The sequence below is a fragment of the Notamacropus eugenii genome, chromosome 3 (assembly GCF_028372415.1).
Source record: "Notamacropus eugenii isolate mMacEug1 chromosome 3, mMacEug1.pri_v2, whole genome shotgun sequence".
In the NCBI taxonomy this organism is placed as follows: domain Eukaryota; kingdom Metazoa; phylum Chordata; class Mammalia; order Diprotodontia; family Macropodidae; genus Notamacropus; species Notamacropus eugenii.
Window position 1 is genome coordinate 260,268,081 of NC_092874.1, and position 20,433 is coordinate 260,288,513.

At 35.7% G+C, this 20,433-nt stretch overlaps 1 protein-coding gene across 1 annotated transcript in view; it reads left to right on the forward strand.

Moving 5' to 3' along the window:
* OTOGL (otogelin like) overlaps positions 1–20,433 on the forward strand; it is a 203,458-nt gene that overhangs the window by 168,362 nt on the left and 14,663 nt on the right. The window contains exons 41-49 of the mRNA XM_072650594.1: positions 869–1,010; positions 2,734–2,922; positions 7,208–7,420; positions 7,860–7,964; positions 8,901–9,008; positions 12,726–12,827; positions 13,394–13,498; positions 13,604–13,644; positions 16,800–16,863. Coding sequence (XP_072506695.1) covers positions 869–1,010; positions 2,734–2,922; positions 7,208–7,420; positions 7,860–7,964; positions 8,901–9,008; positions 12,726–12,827; positions 13,394–13,498; positions 13,604–13,644; positions 16,800–16,863 — 1,069 coding nt within the window. The remainder of the gene's footprint in view (positions 1–868; positions 1,011–2,733; positions 2,923–7,207; positions 7,421–7,859; positions 7,965–8,900; positions 9,009–12,725; positions 12,828–13,393; positions 13,499–13,603; positions 13,645–16,799; positions 16,864–20,433) is intronic.

Here is a 20,433-nt window from a genome sequence, read left to right on the forward strand (position 1 = left end):
TGGACCTTAAAGGAGGAATAACAGGATATGGAGAAATGAAGAATGATGAGAATATCATGATAGAAAAGAGAAGTAGAAGATGGGTTAAAGAGAGAAGAGATAAACTGTTCAAGTTTTAATTTTTTCCTAGATTAAATGAGGCACTCCATAGATGCTAAAAGGGATAAAAACATAATTATGCTCAGAACTGACAAAGTTACATAATTTATTCACATAGCTTGATATTAACAGTCATTTTGAAGAATATTTCATAACAAAATTTAATTAGTGATACCATGTATAATTAAAGCATATTTCAGGAGCTACACAGTAGATCACAATCTAAGTTAATGTCTGGAGAGAAGACAGAACTAGAAAAGGGACAGTATCATAAAGCCATATCTGTATAGCCACTTTTTTAACCATCTCTTTCCTAGCATGATGATGAATTTATGTGAAATGACCTAGGCAATCAGTATTTCACCAAGTATGCATTTTCTATTACCATAGAGCAAAGACAACTTAATGTTTTCAACTATCTGATCATCTGTTTGAGTCTGTGATGCTCCAGTTGGGGGGTCCTTAGCCTTTTTTTTTTTTTGCATGGACTTCTTTGGCAGTTGGTAAAATCCGTGGAATATTTCTCAGAATAATATTTTTAAATGCACACAATATAGAAGAAAGCTGTTAGAGTGAAATAGTTATTACAATATTAAGAAAAAATAAGTTCATGGACTCCATGTTTAGAACACCTGTACTAAGAGGATCAATAATGAATTTTTATTGCAATACGTGGATGCAACTCAAAGCGACCCCATGGCAATTAGAGTCCTACCAAGCATCAACTAAAACATCTTTCTTCTCCCCCGCTCCCAACACCCATCTCTAGGTTTTGCCAGAGGAATTTTGTGAGAAGATGTGGATCAACCATACATATTTTTGGAAGTATGAATGTGATGTATTGTCTGCATATGTGGCTTTGTGCAACAAATATGATATCTGCATTCATTGGAGAACACCAGATTATTGTGGTGAGTAATCAGGACAGATGGTAATTCTCCAAACACACAGTAGGCCCATAGGAATGCTTTTCTAAAGTGAGTGATGCCTTCCATTCCTAAAATAACATTCCATCTGTTAGCATGAAAACTTTTAAATATTTTAAAAAATATTCTGCCTCTGTCAGCTTGATGCTAATCAGCAAAAGCTCTCAAACATGGTAGCAATGGACTTAACCTTATGCGGTCCTGGTTGATTTTTTTCTTCTTTTAAATGCAAGGTTTAACCTTAGCTGTGCTTGCAATGAACTTCCCTCTCTCCTGGCTAAAAAAATGCAAGTAATGTGAATGCATACTTCCAGTATGCCTATTCTTGACCATATATAGCAGAGACTCTGCAGCCTTTATTTCCTGCTAGAGGCAAATTACACTGAAACTGTATTTTAGATGTCTGTAGCCAAGAACGACTTCTATTTCTTTTTCAACTATCACAGAACTTAGCTTAGTACTGGAAATGGATGTTTAGCACCTATTTGGTGATTGATTTCTTTGTGATGCTTCTTTTTAATACCCAAGAATACATATGTTTCAACTCCATCATTCAAGTATTTGTAATCTCCTAAATGTGCATACTCTCTCCACTGATGCAGATTGCAACTCCTCCATGACTTAGAAGATGATATTCAAAAATTACTTTGGCTAAAAATATATGTCATTTTGATGTCAGCTTGCTGTTGACTAAACTAAATTTAACCAAATCTTAACTAAATTTGGCTAGATCTGTCAAAATTTGCATTCCACTGACATATTCTTCAACAGCTCAAGCAGGGCGAGGTCTATGCCATGATAAAACACTGAAGACAGACTTTAGTAAAGAAATACTAGTTAATCGTAATAATGACTGTGATAATAATAACAATAATAGTTTCAGCAAGTACTTTACCTTTTATAAAGTGCTTTACCATTTGGAAAGCACTTTACAGGTATTATGACATTTGAACCTCACGATAACCTTGTGAGGAAGGTGCTATCATTATCTTCAGTAAACAAATGAAGAAACTGAGGTTCACAGGTTCAGTGACTCTCTGCGGGTCATACAGTCATTATGTATCATAGGAGACACTTAGTCTCTGATCTTGCTGGAGATAAGGAGCAATCTCTATAGAAATGGTATCAAACTCAAATAGTTTAGTGGCCATTGGTTCATACAAGGCGGTATATTAACTTAATTTTAAAATGTAATGTTAGCTAGATTTTATTGCATTTTTACTTATTTCATTAAATATTTCCCAGTTACTCTTTATCTGGTTTGGGCTGCATTCTGGAGTATTTCAGGCTGCATGTGGTCTGTGTATTAGCTAGTTGAAACCTCTGCACTACACTATGTTGGCTCTCAACCACACAAATTTATTTCAGCGAAAAACTCATTCCATTTCTCCAAGAATGTAAATTGATCATTTCCAACTGGTGAATGATCACCAGTTGAATGGAAATTCCTTGAGGGAGGGACATTCCATTATTTCCTTGGTGTCCCGACAACCTACAACAGGGCTTTAGATAAACAACTTGCTGCCTTTTTAAAGAACTTAAGACTTGCCTTTGACTCCACAATAGTTATTTATCACGACTGAAAACCGCCAGATTTTATTAAAGGCTCTAGTGTCATATGGGAAAAATAGTTAAGTGAATGCTTAATAAATGTATATTCTATTGAACTGAATTGCATCACCCTCACACTCTGTTATCTTACTTACAGCTTTGAGTTGTCCTGAAGGGATGGAATATTGGCCTTGTGTTCGATCTTGTACAGCCAAAACATGTCAGAATAAGTGGGTCTTTGAAGAAGAGTCATCTTGCCAACATTTAAGAGAAGACTGTGTGTGCACAAGTGGAACCATTCTTCATAGGCCAGACTCCATTCTGTGTATTCAAGAGGAAAGATGTGGTGAGTAGCAGTGCAAAGAGATTTTTAAGCATTTCATTTGTAAAAGCGAATTACATCAACTTTTCCTTCCCTAGAACAGTTAGGAATAGACAAGAAGCCAATGGAGATAAAAGTAGGGGAAAAAGAATGAAGGTGGGGGCAGGAAAACAAATTTCTTTAATATGATTTTATATCAGATAGAAGCTTAATTAGCTTCAAAGGTGAGACATTTTCTTCTCATCCTCACATCTAAAAACAAGATATTCTAGAGTCATTTTTTCTTCATTATGCTAGCAGATGAAAATAATACAAAATGAAGGACCTTGCTGCTCAACATTGTATGTAATAAACCATTAATTTTATTAATCCCTCATCTTTTCTAGCTGTTATAGAATCAAGTTTCAGATTATCATAGATAATGATCATAAATTTGGAATTAGAAGGAAACTTAGAAGTCATCCATACAACCCATTTATTTTAGAGATAAAGAAACAGATGACCAAGCAGTTTCAATGACTTTTGCAAGGTCACACAATGTCATTGGTAGGATTTGAACCCGGGTTTTCCTGACTCTTAAGTTCAGCGCTCTGCTCACTTTACCATACTACCTCTTCTAGGGTTAGATGTTCAAACTCACACAGACAGAACAACAAAGATGTAGCAACTGAATGGAAAGTTAGGGAGGAAGGATGTTGGAAATGAAATGCACATTAAAAACAAACTTGTTATGTTAAAAATTGTGTGCACAGGAGAACATAAAACCCATGGCTATACTCTGTTGAATATATATGCTATCATAGATAAGGGAACGCACACTAGATGTATGACTCTGGTCACATTAAATAAACTCTCAAGTCTCCAGGCAACTTTCTCAAGCAATGCTACAAGAAATTAAGTAGCAGAGGTACTGATCTACTTTGCTAAATAGGATTGCCTCTCAGAGTTACATATACCAATGAAATAACAGATTGGGGCCAAAATTGAAATAAAAACCCAGAACAAAATACAGAATAAGCTTGGGCAGCCTGTGCCTTTCAGAGGTGTCTATAGAGTGTTAACAGTCCTAGAAGAAGATCTCCATCACTTCACCTTGAATGGCATGCTTATGGGTAGACTTAAGGGACATAAGAATAGCCCAGCATGAAAAAAATGGGAATAGATTGTAATTTGCATTGCTAAAGTACAAACTTTTCAATAAGATGATGTATCCATTGCATTTAGGAATTATGAGTAGGGTTAATGTTTAATCTCTCCCTTGCCCATTCCCTGCAATTTTGTCACATGCTTAGTATACTAAATTTTCTATATTTCTAACTTCTTAAAAACTGCCTATTCATATCCTTTGACTACTTATCAATTGGGGAATGGCTTGTATTCTTGTAACTTTGACTCAATTCTCCATATATTTTAGAAATGAGGCATTTATCACAGACACTAGTTGGAAAAATTCTTTCCCAGTTTCCTGCTTCTCTCCTTCCCTTGGTTGCATTAGTTTTGTTTGTGCAAAACCTTTTCAATTTGATGTAATCAGAGCTATCTATTTTGCATTTCATAATGTTCTCTATCTCTTATTTGGTCATAAATTCTCCCATTCTCCATAAATCTGTCCCCTAGTTTGTTTATAGTATTGGCCTTTTACCTGGATTGTGTACCGATTTGGACTTTAATCTGGTATATTGTGTCAGGCATTGGTCTATACCCAGTTTCTGCCATGCTATTTTCCAGTTTTTCCAGCAGTTTTTGTCAAACAGTGAGTTCTTATCCCAGAAGTTGGGGTCCTTGGGTTTATCAAACAGTAGACTGCTATAGTCATTGACTCCTGTGTCTTGTGTACCTAACCTATTCCACTGATCTACCCCTCTATTTCTTAGCCAGAACCAAGTGGTTTTGATGACTGTTGCTTTATAATACAATTTAAGATCTATTAGGGCTAGACTATCTTCTGTAGTATTTCTTTTCATTAGTTCCCTTGATATTCTGGACCTTTTGTTCTTCCAAATGAATTTGTACATTATTTTTTCTAACTCTATAAAAATTTTTTTTGGTATTTTGATTGGTATGGCACTGACATAAGTGAATTAATTTAGGTAGAACTTTCATTTTTATTATATTAGTTCAGCCTACCCATGAGCAACTGATGATTTTCCAATTATTTACATCTGACTTTATTTGTTTGAAAAGTGTTTTATAATTGTGTTCATTGATTTTTTTTACAGAAGACATACTACGACCTTAAAAAAATTAGTCATTTTCTACTTATTCTCTGGTTCTGTTTATTTGTAGTAATTTGGCATTTTCTAAATATCAGTTTTATAGATTTAGGGAGAAGCTGTGGTAGGGTGGAAAGAAGGCCAGATTTAGAGTTAGAGATTCTGGGTTTATATCCTGGTTGTATATTTTATGTTTGATCTTGAACAAGTCACATAACCTTTACAGCTTTCAGTTTCCTTATCTGTGATGTAAAAAGGTGAGACTTTTTACATCTCTATCTCTAAATCTTGAGTCTATGATCCTGTAATTTGTAAATAGAATGAATTAGATTCAGTGAATCTGACACCCCCACTCCCTCATTTTACAGATAAGGAAACTGAGGCCCCAGAGGTTAAATTGTTCTCACAGGTTCATACAGAAAAAAAAAGAGCAGAGCAATGATTTACTATGAACTTCTTAATAAAATAAAAATTGATGAAATCCTAAAATTAAAATGTATAAAAGCCTACTTATTATTCTAATGAATTCAATTATTTTGTCTCTATGCAACTGACTCTCAGAACTATTTATCCAGCCATAACCTCTTCCCTGAATTCTAGTTCCAACCCCACCTACCTACTGGATATCACAAACTAGATTATTATTTATACATCTGAGACTAAACATTTATAGAATTGAACTCATTATCTTTTCCCCTAAACTATTCCTTATTATTGTTGAGGTTGCTACCATCCTTTGACTAATCTGGGTTTACAATCCAGGCTTGCACAGCTCACTCTCTCTCCCAGCTCTCATATCTAATCAGTTGCCAAGTTCTACCGATTTTACCTTTGTAACATCTCTCAGGTGCTCCCCCTTCTTTTTTTCTAACATCTCAATTTCCCTAGTATACTATCTCATCATCTTATACCTGTATTACTGTTGTAACCTTGTGATTGATCTCCTTACTCAAGCCTCTTCTCACTCTAGTCTACCCTTCCCATTCAGCTGTCATGTTTATCTTCCTAAAGGCAAGTTGGACCATGTCTCTCCCTCTTCCCTCCCCCAATTCAATAAACTCCACTGGTTCTCTATCACCTACAGGATCAAATATAAACCTGTGTGTTTGGATTTTAAAGACCTTCATAACTTGATTCTTTCTTACATTTCTCCCCTTTCTCTTCCCCCTCCCCATACACATCCTGCAATACAGTGATTCTGGTCTCCTTCCACATGATATTGCATCTCTGGACCTGGTGCATTTTCATTGGCTATTCCTTATACCTGAAATTCTCCCCCTCCTCATTTTTGCCTCCTGGATTTTAGGCTAGAGCTAAAATCCCACCCTCCATGGTAAGCCTTTCACCAAAACCCTTAATACTGCTGCCTTTCCTCTGACATTATCTACATTCTATCCCATCTATATCCAGTTCATAGATAGCTATTTTGAATTCTATCTTCCTTGTTCGAGAGAACAAGATATTTTTTGTTTTCATTTTTATTTTTGTCTTTCTTTGTAAACCCAACACAGGGCCTAGCACATAGTAGGCTCTTAATAAAGGTCTGTTCACTTGATTGGACTTGACTTATTCATAGTGGAAAAAAGAAGAAATCCCAGAAATCTCAGAAAAGAAAATTTTTGGCTATGTATCAAAGGAAAAGTTTTATCATATGGAAAAAGATAAGATTTTAAGATCAGAAATAGTGGGTAATAGCTGGTATCTGTATAATCCTTAAAGTTGTGAAAAGTACTTCATCTGATTGGACTGCCACACAACTGTACGGTAGGCACTGGATATGTTACTCTCTCCATTTCACAGATGAGAAAACACTGGTTCAGAGGAATTGGATGATTTTTCCATCACACTGCTAATAAATATCCGAGGCAGAACAGAAGAGCATTGGGTTTGAACCCAAGTTTTTCTGTTTCTAAGACTAGTACTCTTTTCTTCTAGATAATCCCTTACCTCTTTTATTATAAAGCTTAGATAGGGAACTTGAGCTGCTGACATTATCTTTTGTCCTATGTTAGAATGCAGAATTCAACCCCATAGATTTTTTTCCCCTTTTTTAGTAATCAGATCAGGGCAGTTATAACACTATTTATTTCTGTTAGCTTGTACTGACAGTAAGGGCCAGCCCCGCTCTCCTGGAGAGGTTTGGAATGGGTCAGAGAAAGGGTGCTGCCTATTTCAGTGTTTGGAAAATGGGAACGTGATTCCTCTGGAGCCCGATTGTACTGAAGAGTTGTCTCCAACTTGTGAAAGAGAAGGAGAAGTGGTCATCAACATCATTGACATGCAGTCCTGCTGTCCAAAGAAAGTGTGTGGTATGTATGTGGCAGGTGGAATTTGGCTTCCCAAGAAAAGTGGGCATTCCTTCTGGGAAAGAAGGCATTCCTTGGCTCCTTATTTTGCCTCTCTTTTATGTGGCACTAGAATTTAGGTAGTCATGTTTGGGCCCATCCTCAAGATCAGCTCAGCTATCCAAAAGCAAGCCTTCCAGCAACTTCCTTCTAAGACATTATTTAAAAAACAACAACCATATTCACAAATTCAGGAAGGAGTTTTTTTATGAGATCATTAATGGATGACAATCTAGATTTCCTGAAATGATCTACACTTTCTGATCCATAAAATTTGGGGATTCTTCCTCTTCCTTTTCCCTTCTACTTATTTAGGGGACATGCTAGGAATAGCTTGTTAGAATGTGATGATCAGCTCTTACATCCACAGAAGTCTGAACCTCATTTCTTTTTCTTCCCTCAGACTGTGACATGACTTTGTGTGAAACTGATATTCCAACTTGTAAAAGTACTGAAAAATTATTTGTTGGCTACAGCCCTCTCCACTGCTGCCCCCAATACCAGTGTGGTAAGTAATACCTCAATATATACATATGCACACATATATGCATACACACAGAAATACAATGCACACATACACCCATGTGCACAGTACACACAGTACATATATACATACACAAATATACAATATTATATACATATACACATACACGCACAATATGCACATACCTATACAAAGAATACAAAAACAGATTTGTGTATGTGTACATTCACCTATGCATATAAACACACACTCATATATATATTTATATATATATATACACACACAAGTACACTGCACAGAAACATATCTATATGCACAAATATAATACATTATTTTACTTTATGATATATTTAAACTATTTTACGATGTAAACTATTTGCACTATTAAACTCTTTAGGCTTATATATTTATATATCTGTTTAAGTAAGTGAACTACACCATCTAATCAGAGTATTGGATTCTCTTGTCATTCTTTGAAACACTTAGGAAACTCTTTGTAGAGTGTGATCTGTTCGTTTTTCTAAGGGCAATTTTATTTTATTTTTTAAAAATTACTTTAGGCATATAGAAATCGTATATGTTTCTACTATTACTAGGGTCTGTAAAACTAGTTAATCATAATGATGCTAATATCAAATTAACATTGCAATGACTAATCACAATATTAATCTCAGAAAAAAAGAAGGAAACATATCTCCTTTGCCTTGTAGAGGTGGATGACTGTGTACAGAATATTGCATATAATTTGTTGGTCAGGTGCTTCTCAGATTTGTCTGTGTTATATAATGATTGAATATATTGGAAAAGAATTCTTATATTTAATAAAGAGAAATGAATAAAATTTGTTCATTAGGAAATTGCTATTTTTTTAATTCAAAGAAAAATAAATAAAATCCTCTTGCTTCATTTTAGCCTTATTGTACGTTTTTTTTGAAACAAAATGTATTTATATCTGTGTAGAATGTGACATTTTGGCTTGTTCTGATGCTCCGCAATCAGAGTGCAGAGAAGATCAATTTGAGATTCAAGTTCAGCAGGGAGAACCTTGCTGTTTCTCCCCTTTTTGTGGTAAGACATCTTTCATACATTGTACTTGCAAGAAGGAAAAATTGGATAGAGACACTTTCATTTGATAATGATTTTATGAAACTTGTTGTCACCAAGTGTTTTGACCTTTCAGTTCAGGGATGATGTCTGCACAAAGCTGTTAAAACCAGTGAACTCTTTATTTCACATATGCCTCTAAAATGTCAAGAAAGTAGATTTACAGATTCTGATCTCCTTCTCAGGCAGGGATGCTAACTTGGAATGATGAACTTAAAACATTTTTTTGATAAATGTCCTTCAAAATATTCAGGATGTCTTTTGTAATCTGATTTATTTTATATATTTAAAAGTAATGTTCTGAAAAAGGCTCCCTGCTCTTCACCAGACTGTCCAAAGAGTCCATCACGCACACACAAAAAAGCTAATAACCCCTTATTTAACTAATAAAAGCTAGAAATTAAATGACAATGAGTAGGAATAATAAAATAATGGGACTTTTTTTTGTTTATATATTGCTACAATGTAATACCTACATTTTAAAGTTTCTGTAGGTTACCCAGAAGGATCAAGTTGCTTGTAAAAAAGGCATTTTTAGAAGATATGCTTCTCTGGAGCTATTTTTGTATCTGAATCACTAGATAACTATGATATAAGCTATAACCATCTGTAATGACAAAGGCACAAAACACAACCCTGTTAGTAGAGATATAATTTCTACCTTACTAATGAAAGCCTGAAAAATGAGAGCCCTTAACTCCTGCTCATTTCTTTTCAAAGTTGTAAAAAATGCATTTTTAAGCAATATATATCCATGGAACTAAAAAACATCATGCTTGACACTGTGAGTATGATACAATAAATATATGAAAACTTATGCTCAAACTTTCTAGAGGGATTGAGGCAATTACAAAAGATAAAATAGAAAACTTTGATTACAAAAAACTAAAACCTTTTCAAAAAGAAAATTAATGCATATAGGATAAGAGGAGAAGTAGTTGAATGGGAAAAAATCTTTGTATCACATTTCTTTGATAAGGTATCTGAGATATAAAAAACAATGAACAGATTATGTGTGAATATGTATGTATGTGTATATACATATGTGAACATGTGTATACACACGTATCTCCATCCTAAAAATCCATTTTGCAATAGATAGTCAAATGATATGAACAAATTATTTTCAAAAGAAGCATTGTGAATGACTAAGAACCAAAGAAGAAAATGCCTCAAATAACCAAAAATAAAGGAGGCATAACCAAAACAACTCTGAAGTTTCTCTTAAAACTCTCCAAATTGGCAAATATGACTACGGTGCCAAAGTGATATTCACAGAACCTAGGGCAGCTATGAATATGCCAGCACAGTTCTCAATTGCAAAATACAACAGACTCTCCACATGAAAAACAGAACCATAACATTTATTCAGACACCATAAAACCAAATCCATCATAGTAACCAAGAAGTCTATACACCATAACAACAGTTCCCAAGCCTTTGCTCTGCTAGGCTTCCCACAAACCAGCTCCCTTAAACAAATCACAAACAAGTTCTCTCCTTATGCTAGCTGCCTGCTTCCTCTGTCATTCCCAGTTCTGACTAGTCTAACCAACTTCCTCTCATCCCTGATCCAGCTCCACCTCTTCCTGTTCCATCCTTCCTGCTCTACCCCTTCCTGTTCCAAAGACTTGACTCATGTGACTCAGCCTTCCATGTGAATTAAGCAGATTGCATGGGCCTATTAATGGGTGGGAAAGATCTTCCCATTAAGAAACAAAATTACATTAACAGTAAGCAAAAATGCATTATCAATACAATGGCAAAAGATGAGAACAGTAATTTTAGATGGGTTATAAGGAAAGAAGCACACTAGTGCATTGTTGGTGAAGCTGTAAATCAGTACCCATTTTGGAAAGCAATTTGGAATAATATAGATTAAGGGACCAAGTCATCCATCTATATCTTTTGACCCAGAGAATCCATTACTAGGCTTATATGCCAAGGAGACCCTTGATAAGAAGAAAATACACACCAAAATATTTATAACAGCACTTTTTTTTGTGATAACAAAGAATTGGGAAAAAAAAAGTAGATGCCCATTGATTGGGGAACAGCTAAAACAAATTGTGGCACATCAATATTGGTAAGAAAATATTATTATACTATAAAAAATGATAAATGTGTTTAATAGAGAAGCATGTATATGCACTGATGTAAAACAAGTAAAGCCAAGAAAACAATACACACATTGACTACAAAAATGTAAACAGAAAGAATAACCACAAAAATGAATGATGTGAAATTATGAAGAATAAGCATGGTTTTAAAAAAAGAGAAATGAGAAGATACCTCCACCTCACCCCTCCATAGAAATGGAAAGTTCACAAGTACTGTGCAATGCATGTATTTTTGGACTTATTCAATGTCTTGATCAGTTCTGCTGATATTTTTTCTCTTCTTTTTCTTTCATATTTAAAAAAATACTCTGGGATGAATTCTGGGAGGGGGAGGGAGAGGAAAATAGATATGAGGAAAATTATGGTGAGCACATCAAAACTTATTAAAAAAGGAATGTATAATGCAATATATATAGTGTGTATGGTAAGCTAATAATTCTTAACATAAAATAAACATTAATATACATTAAATATTACTAATAAATGATACAGTTACCTTATACTTTATGAAGTTCAAATAGAAACCTTTCTAGGACAAGTTCTACATTTTTAATGTTCAGTGGATTCTGAGTAATTGCTTTTTTATAATTGAATATCAGTGTCATCATATAAGCCCATCCTCTATAGGTTTACTGAAAGCATCTTTGGCACAATTCTATTAGGAGATGGTGCTATTGTGTCATAATATTCTCACATGGTTTTAAAGCCTTCTACTTTGTCTCTGTATTTTGAATATTTTTCATGCCATGTAGCTTGGAAATGATGTGTGCTTGACTTGGTGATATATCTTACAAAAATTCTTCTTAAGTTTTCATAGGACAGTGTTTGTCTCCTTGATAACGTTCTGATAAGGCAGGTGTGTTGGCTCATGCCTATAACTGTTAGTGAGCAGTGTGAGGTTTAGTTTGAGTTTGGGCATTCTGAGCTGCAGTGAGCTAAACAGAGGGGAAGCCTGCACCAAGTTTAGAATAAATATGATGACTTAATGTTGTGGGGAGCGTCAGGTTACCTAAGGGAGAGCAATCCAGCCCAGGTTGAAAATGTAGGGGCTCAAAATTCCTTTGCTGATTCAGTGCTAGTGTCAGACCCTTGATTGGCTCCCTGATAGAAACCTAGTCTTAAAAAAATCTGTCTCTAGTACACTTTATTCATAGAATACTTAAGAATAGATGAGGGGTTGTACTAATGATACAAGGATTTGATGTCTGCTAATTTTAAAAGAGCAGTTAGCTTCTGGCTATGTGAATAGTGCTTAATAATAATATTAACCAAACACCAAAGTGCTTTACCTGGTAAAAACTTCATTTGCCTTTATTTTTCCTTAAGCAAGCTTGGTACACTTTCTTGAGAGCATGTTTTTCAAGAAAGTTGTGAAGTAATCATGAAAAAAATTTTAAAGCATTTATTAAGCATCTGTTGTATGCTAGGGCCTTTGCTAGGTCCTAGTGATAGAAGTACAAAGAATGAAACACGCCTGACATGCAGGGACTTTACAATGTAATAATTTAGAGTATATTTAGTACAAATTTGATCTTTGGTGGTTTTTGGTCTTTGCCTCCAGTTTGTGAGCCTTGCACTGAGCCTCTTCCACTGTGCATGGAGGGAGAATTTCTCACTGTGAATCTCAGTACCGCACATCAGTGTTGCCCTCAGTATTACTGTGGTAAGTCCATTTTAACTAAAAGATTATCTTGTGTTTAGATTTTGCTGTTGAGACAACTTGAATATTGAAAGAGTATAAAATTAGATGTTTGCTGTGAGAGCAGTGCCATAATCCACATCTGATATATCCAGGTACAGGTTAACTACATTTGGTTGTATATCTAAACTTGGACCATGGCTCTGCTACCCGAAGTGGGTCCTCAGTTCCCAGGAGAACTGGCTTTACTCTTTCTAATGAGGGTCTCATAGCTAGCTGAGCTCACAAGCCTTCCTCTTCCCATCTCCCTCCGTTTTTGGCAGTATTTCCCACAGAAGCCTCATGAGTTTCATCAGGCAAAGATGTTAGAGCTGCCATACTATCTATGAATGATTTTGTTTATTCCCACTGAGAAGGAATGTAGTGTCTGAAAAGCAGTGTCAATAGCTTAGTTTTGATCTAATGTGAACTGAAGAAGGGTCCTTTTCATCAGGGAATATCACTGAGGGTTGACTGTAGAAGGACAATAGATTTATGGATAAAATCCATCTTGATGCATGCTATTGTATTTTTTGTTTTTTGGCTTTTAGTCTGTGAGGAGAATCTTTGCTCTCCACCTCTACTTAATTGCCCAGAGGACAGGAAACTTGTGAAGGAAAACATATCAGGACAATGCTGTCCAGAGTGGCATTGTGGTAACTAACTTTGATCTTTGGATACTTTGCTGTACCAATATATTAATACATTTCTCATTAATTTATTTTGATTGATGTTAACATCTTGGTTTTCCCCCTTTTTAGAATGTAGCTGTGAAAAGATTGTCATGCCAACTTGTAATGTGGTAAGGACACTTATTTTGGATTGGATTATATAAAAAGTTAAGACAGCTTGTTTTTTCTTTTTTTTTCCTTGAATTCTTCAGAAACGCAGATGATATGGGGTCAACTTGTATTCTAACACCAGAAACCAAATGGGTTGAATGACAGCTAATATTCATGTACTGCTTGAAGTATACAAAATGCTCTCTATACTTACTTAATCTTCACAGTTGCCTTGGTAGTAGATGTCATTATTTTCTCTATTTTGTGGAAAAGAAAACTGAGGCTTGGAGGTTAAGGAGTTCTTGTTGTCACCGAATTCCTAAGTGTCTGTGGTAGAATTGGAACCCAGGCCTTTCAGACTCCAAGTCCAACACTCTATATGCTGTTCCACACTGACTATCATGTCACTCTCCTCTAGATCATTTAAAGTTCAGTTTGTATGTCTATAATGTTTTTAGAAAAGAAAAAGAAAGGTACCTCATTGATTTCAAAGATAACTAAAGCTATTAGCCTTAATCATTCATCTAGATTAAGCGATGACTGAAAACTTAAATGTCTTCATAGGCAAAGGAAACATTTTAAATACGCCTTGAAGATTCTCAAGTGTAGAGATTCCAAAATGAATATTCATAGTTTGAGACAGGGATAGAAACATAGAATGAGTTAGGAATATTTGGAACTTTTTGCAAGTTATTTTTGAAAATGTTAAGGATAGAGATTGGTTTTGTGATTCCATTGGGACAGGGAACTCTCAGGTGAGGAAACTCCCAATGTAAATTACAGTCTAAAAAAGTTGCCCAGAGATTAAGTGACGTCACAGCAAGTATGTGCCAGAGTTGGGACTTGAATCCAGGTCTTCCTGGCTTTGAAGTTATCTCTCTTCCTGCTATCCCTGTGGTGTAAACTCAGATAGAAAAGGGGCCACTAAAGCTGAGATAAGGATCCCTGTGGGCTGCATATTGACTTAGAAAATGACGTATTAACATTATTTATGTTCCATTGTGTTTTTGTATATTCCATTAAAGATTTCACAATTGCATTTTAATCTGATTCCAGAAACATTCAGGAGTATTATGGGCTGTGTGCAGCCTGTATGCTGTGTAATTGATGCCTCCACACTATGCTAAGCAACATTTTAAGACATTAAATTTTTCAAAAAAAACTATAAAACTGCAATTGCTTTTAGAGGTTATTCTAAGTAGATCCATCATTCTTGATGTGTTCTTTCAATAGAATTATGGGATTTAGACCTGGAAGTGGATATAGTGATGTGACATATGGGGAAACTTTGGTGCACAAAGGCCAATTGTCTTAACAAGATAATAAGTATGAGAGCTGTGATTTGAACCCACATCCTAACTCCATATCCAGTGTTCTTTGCAATACACCATATCTCTAAAAGTTAGCCTTTGTTTGTTATTGTTCAGTTGTTTTCAGTTATGTCTGATTCTTCATGACCCCATTTGGGGATTTCTAGGCAAAGGTATTGGAGTGGTTTGCCATTTCTTTCTCCAACTCATTTTATAGATGAGGAAACTGAGGCAAACAGGGTTAAATGACTTGCCTAGAGTCACACAGCTAGTAAGTGTGTGAGGCTAGATTTGAACTCAAGAAGGAGTCTTCTTAATTTCAGGTCTGGCACTCTATGCACTGCTACCACCTAGCAGCTCCAGGCTTCTTTGTAATGGTCTTATAACATTGGAGCAGAGGAGCTCTTCTCAGATCAATCAATTCAAGGCCTCCTCAGCTGCTGACCTTGTTAAGCATCCTCCTACTATAGCAAAGAGTTTGGAGGATGTGGCTATGCATTTCATCAGGGAGGAATGGAAGCAGCATGGCATAGATATTCAGAAGGAGCTCTCTATGCAGTGCTTCTTAAACTGTGGGTCACAACCCTCAAATTTGGCAGCAGCAACAAGTTTCTGAATGCCCAATGACCAGAAATTAATTAAAAATCAAACACATAATGAATCTGAGGTGTTTTTCGCAGCGTTTGCCCATGTTGCATCATGCAACTTCACTGTAGCCTTGGTTCTGAACACAGAGCATGTTTACTTTGCAATGTGCATGCCATCAAGCCATGCAGCACTGATGAATGCTGCTGAAACACAAACAGGGGTAGCGAGTGGAAAAAGTTTAAGAAGCCCTGCTCTCTAGGATGTGATGCTAGAGAATTAAGAAAATCAGGTTTGATTTGTATTTCTAGTCCTTAGACTTGAAATAATTTCCCATCTGTAACCACTGGGAAAATCATGAGTTGCTGATATTAAGATATAGTATATGCCCTTATGGAGTTTGTAATTACTGATGGGATTTAGCATATGGAGAAATGGATTCAATAGAAAATAGGATATAAAAAAGGAACACACAAATAGAGAGCTAAATGAGAGACAAAGCATCTTGAAGTAGAAAGAGTTAGGAAATGAATTCAGGGGAATCCCAGCTGTGTCACTTATTAGCTGTATAACCATGGGTAGATCACTCACTCTCTTTGTCCCCAGGTTCGTCATCTCTCACACTGGGATAGTAAAACTTGTAGTACGTTCTTCTCAGGGTTGTTGTGAACAGAGTTTTATAAACCTTAAAATTCCATATAACTCTGATTATAGACCTGAGCTAAAAACACATCTCAGAAACCTACTAGTGGTATGATCCTGGGTAAGTCAATTAACTTCTCAGCCTCAGTTTCTTTATGTGTAAAAAAGGATAATCATAGTACCTTTACCCCAGATCCGCTGAGAGAATAAAAATAGATAATATATGTAAAACACTTTGTAAATATTAATGTTCCATGTAAATACTAGTCATCATTTTTATGTGAGGTTTGAGGTCTTGAAAAGGAAATGAATGTGTAGGAGATAAGAGGTTTGAGTCATGAGGGGTGGTTTCATAGAGCAAAAATGAGACTAGTGGCCTACGACGAGTTTGATGCACTTCCAAAAATGCTTTTGGGGTAGTATTAATAAAAGCAGCTCACTCTGTATTTTACAAAGCATTTCACTATAATAGTTCTCTGGAAGGAGTCAGTACAAATATTCTTGTATCTATTTCACTGATGTGAAAACTTACCTCAGAGAGTTTGTAGTTTTGTAAGTTGTGTCTCTGAAAAGTGTTGTCTAACTCTGGATATTCTCTCTCTCTCCTTCTCCCCCACAACCTCTTCTCTAATTAACAGGGAGAACTCACTCTAATAGACCAGTCCTTTCAAAGTGATTGTGGATGCCAGAAGTATCTCTGTGGTAACTTTCCTCATTACATTTCCCCCCCTATAATAATGAATAAGCGATATACGAAAGGTATTACTACCAATAGTTAGGATGTATTTAAAATTATTTTTATTTGTGCATGACTGGTTCCTTTTAAAATCAGTTTTATTTTTGATTGTAAATAACATGAAAACAATAATCTGTTCACCTTTTTTATTTAATATTTTTCCCAATTAAATGTAAAAATGGTTTTAACATTCTTTCCCCCTCAAATATTGAGTTCCAAATTCTCTTCCTCCCTCCACTTCCTCCATTAAGAAGTCAAGCAATTTGACATAGTTTATAGATGAGTAGTCATGCAAAACACATTTTCCTTTAAGCCATTCAAAGAAAACAGACAAAAGGGAAGAAAAATAAAGTTAAGAAAAAGTATTTTTGATCTACATTCATTGTCTTTTAAAAAAATATTGATTGAAGTCATTTCCTTTAACTAATTCTGAGATCCTTCATTAATCCTGCTGTCATTTAGTTTCACCTTAATTTCTATATCCTAGAATGCTTAGTTTCCAGTACTAAATATTAATCTTTAGTATTTAGCACAATGACCCCAGAAGTCATGATCAATCATCTGATAAATGTTTATTGGAGTAGAGCTACACAGTTTGTGTATGTAAATTGGCTGCCAGGTGGTGCAGTGGATAGCTTGCCAGACTTGGAGTCAATTCTGAGTTTAAATTTGACTGCAGGTGTTTAATCCATCCTTTCTGAGTCTCATCTATAAAATGGGAATGAAAATAGCACCTACCCACCCCTCCACCCCCACTCTCTGGGGTTGTTGGGAGAGAATCCAGTAAATTTTTATGAGGATGAAATATAATCAGGATGCCCTGTGATGAATGAAAAGCCCAAGAGACAGTTTCTGTATAGTAAATAAGTTATTCATTGGGCTAGCAAATAATCAATAAATTAATGGTCAGTGGTCTCTCTCAATAACCAAAGACAAAACCATGTAGATCCCTGAATGCTTAAATACCTTTGGAAAAGGAGGTGCCCCTGACTGGTGAAAATCAACCCTGATTGGTGAACAGTTAATGAGGAGATGGGTTAAAAGTCTTCAGCTCCTCCTTCTGAGAATGCGACTTGATCATGAGACTTAGCTATCTCCAACAATGTGGACAAAGGAATACATCTTTACCCAACCACTGTGGCTGTTTTCCTCCTTCATAAACTGGGCACCCCTAGACTATAATGGGGCACTGAAGGGCATAGACTTACTTCCTAAGGGCAAGAATTCACCTAGATTAGATTCTTTTTGAAAGGTGCTCTAGTTGGGTGGGATCCTGGCCAAGATCACAAAGCATGGTGCCCAGAGGATTTGGGCAATCTCATCTATCAACCTTGTCCTTCAGAGACTGACTGAATGACCTTCATGGGCTGGTTCCAGAATGAAGAAATAGAAAGGAAAGACCTCAATCCTAATTTAATAATTGGTTACTAATATAATGGAAAAATAATCATTTCTCTCAGTCCCCAAAGTCTTAGTGCTATTTAAAGCTAAAAATGGCCATAAGTCTCTTGGGGACACCATGAATAAAGCATTTTACACTCCTTAAAGCCCTATACAAAATTTTATTATACTATCTAGTTGTAGCGCTGATATATATGCATGTTTATATATATGCATATATATATATATGAAGTTAATATATTATATATTACATCTTTCATCCAGTTCAAATGTGGTGAAAAATGTATTCTTAAAATTCCTCCAAAGACTAGGATGGAATTTTGTTGTTATTGTTGAGTTATTTCAGTCATGTCTGATTCAGTGTGACCCCATTTGGAGTTTTCTTGGTAAAGACACTGAAGCAGTTGGCCATTTCCTTCTCCAGCTCATTTTACAGATGAGGAAACTTGAGCAAAGTGACTTGCCCACGGTCACACATCTAGTCTGTGTCTGAGGCCAGATTTGAACTCAAGAATAGGAGTGTTTCTGACTTTAGGCCTGACACTATCCATTCTGCCCTAGCTGAGGATGGCATTATCTATATAATTATGAAATTACATGTTATATAATTACATAAATGCAAATATGTAGAAGAAATCAGTAGGAGCAGATGTTATGAGAGAAGGTTAGAGAGAAGATGGTAATATATAAATAATAACTAATAGCAACATTGTATTGGAGGAATAAAGACTTGGGTTCAAGTTTCTCCTTTGATACAGAGACATATCCAGGGCAGTCCCTTAGTCTCCCAGTGCCCGAGGGAACTCTACTATATATAACAGAGAAGATGCTCAGCTCCTTTAGTAATGGGAAGTTTCCTGGTCAAGAGTTCCCTAAAATAATGAAACTACAGGTCCAGTCAGAAAACAAATCTGCGAGGAGGAAGAGCCTATACTGATGAAAAAATGGTGGGAAGAATCTAGAGGCCAAAAGATTAAGTATGGGCAAGTAAGTATAGTAACTCCTGAGTGTGCAGGGCCTGGACCAGCATGGTGGTGGTAGTATAAATGCATGGGATGAATGAGAGAGAGAGTGAAAAGAAAGATCAATAGGCCTTAGTGACTGATATTATCAGCAAATACTTTTTAGTGGGTATGCTATATTTTATTGAAAAAGCCATCAAGATGTCTAAATGTAGAATTTTATTTCTGGTAAGTAACAGTATTCTCAGAAAATCTTGGGAATTTTAACCTTCAGCTATGTAGAGGTGGTCCAGCTGTCTTAAGGTCACAGTTATGTTAGAGTAATAACAAACACTCCTAAGTACTTTTTTTTTTAAATTAGTGTGGAGACACAATATGGTTCAATGGATAGAGACCCAGAATCCAAGAAGATTTGGATTCAAATCCTGCCTCTGACATGAGCAGACTGTTATTTAACCTCTCACTGCTGTGCCGCTATGCACTTTTCTAAGACTAAATTGCAGAGAAAGTGCTAACCTGCATTGGTGGAAGGAGATTCTTCTGAGAAGTCTCCAGTCCCAACAGAATAACAAGCCCAGATCCTACTATCTTCCCATAGATGATACTTTTGTTTTTATGTAGCTATTACTTCCCAGTACATTTCTCCTTCTGCTCCCACCCAAAAAAGCCATCTGTCTCTTATAACAAGAAATTTTTTTTAAAAAGGAGGAAAAAGCAATCCAGTAACATTGGCCAACAATCCAGTTCCTTAGCACATTTTAAAGAATAAATATTTTATAAGTAGTCTTGCAAAATTCAAAGATAGACATCACCAGGTGAGTAGTAGGATGATAAACTTTCCAGACACAACAACTCTTTAAGACCATTAGCTAAGTTAGAGGTAGCTGTGATCTGTGTCATTGGAGGGTATGTCACTACCGATAAGAAGGTGGGATCCATGAATGATTGAAGTGCTAAATCCTTCACTATTTTGAAAATAGTTAGGTTAAGGAATCAAAATAATATGAAAGTAACAAATTTCCTTAATTACAGGCAGCTTATGATAGTGGACCAAGAGCTGGCCTTGAAGCTAGGAAGTTAGAGATCTCCTTACTGAGTGACCCTGGGCAAATCACTTAACTTCTCAATGTTCTAGGCATCTCTTTAAGACTTTAAGTTACATAGCAGATATTG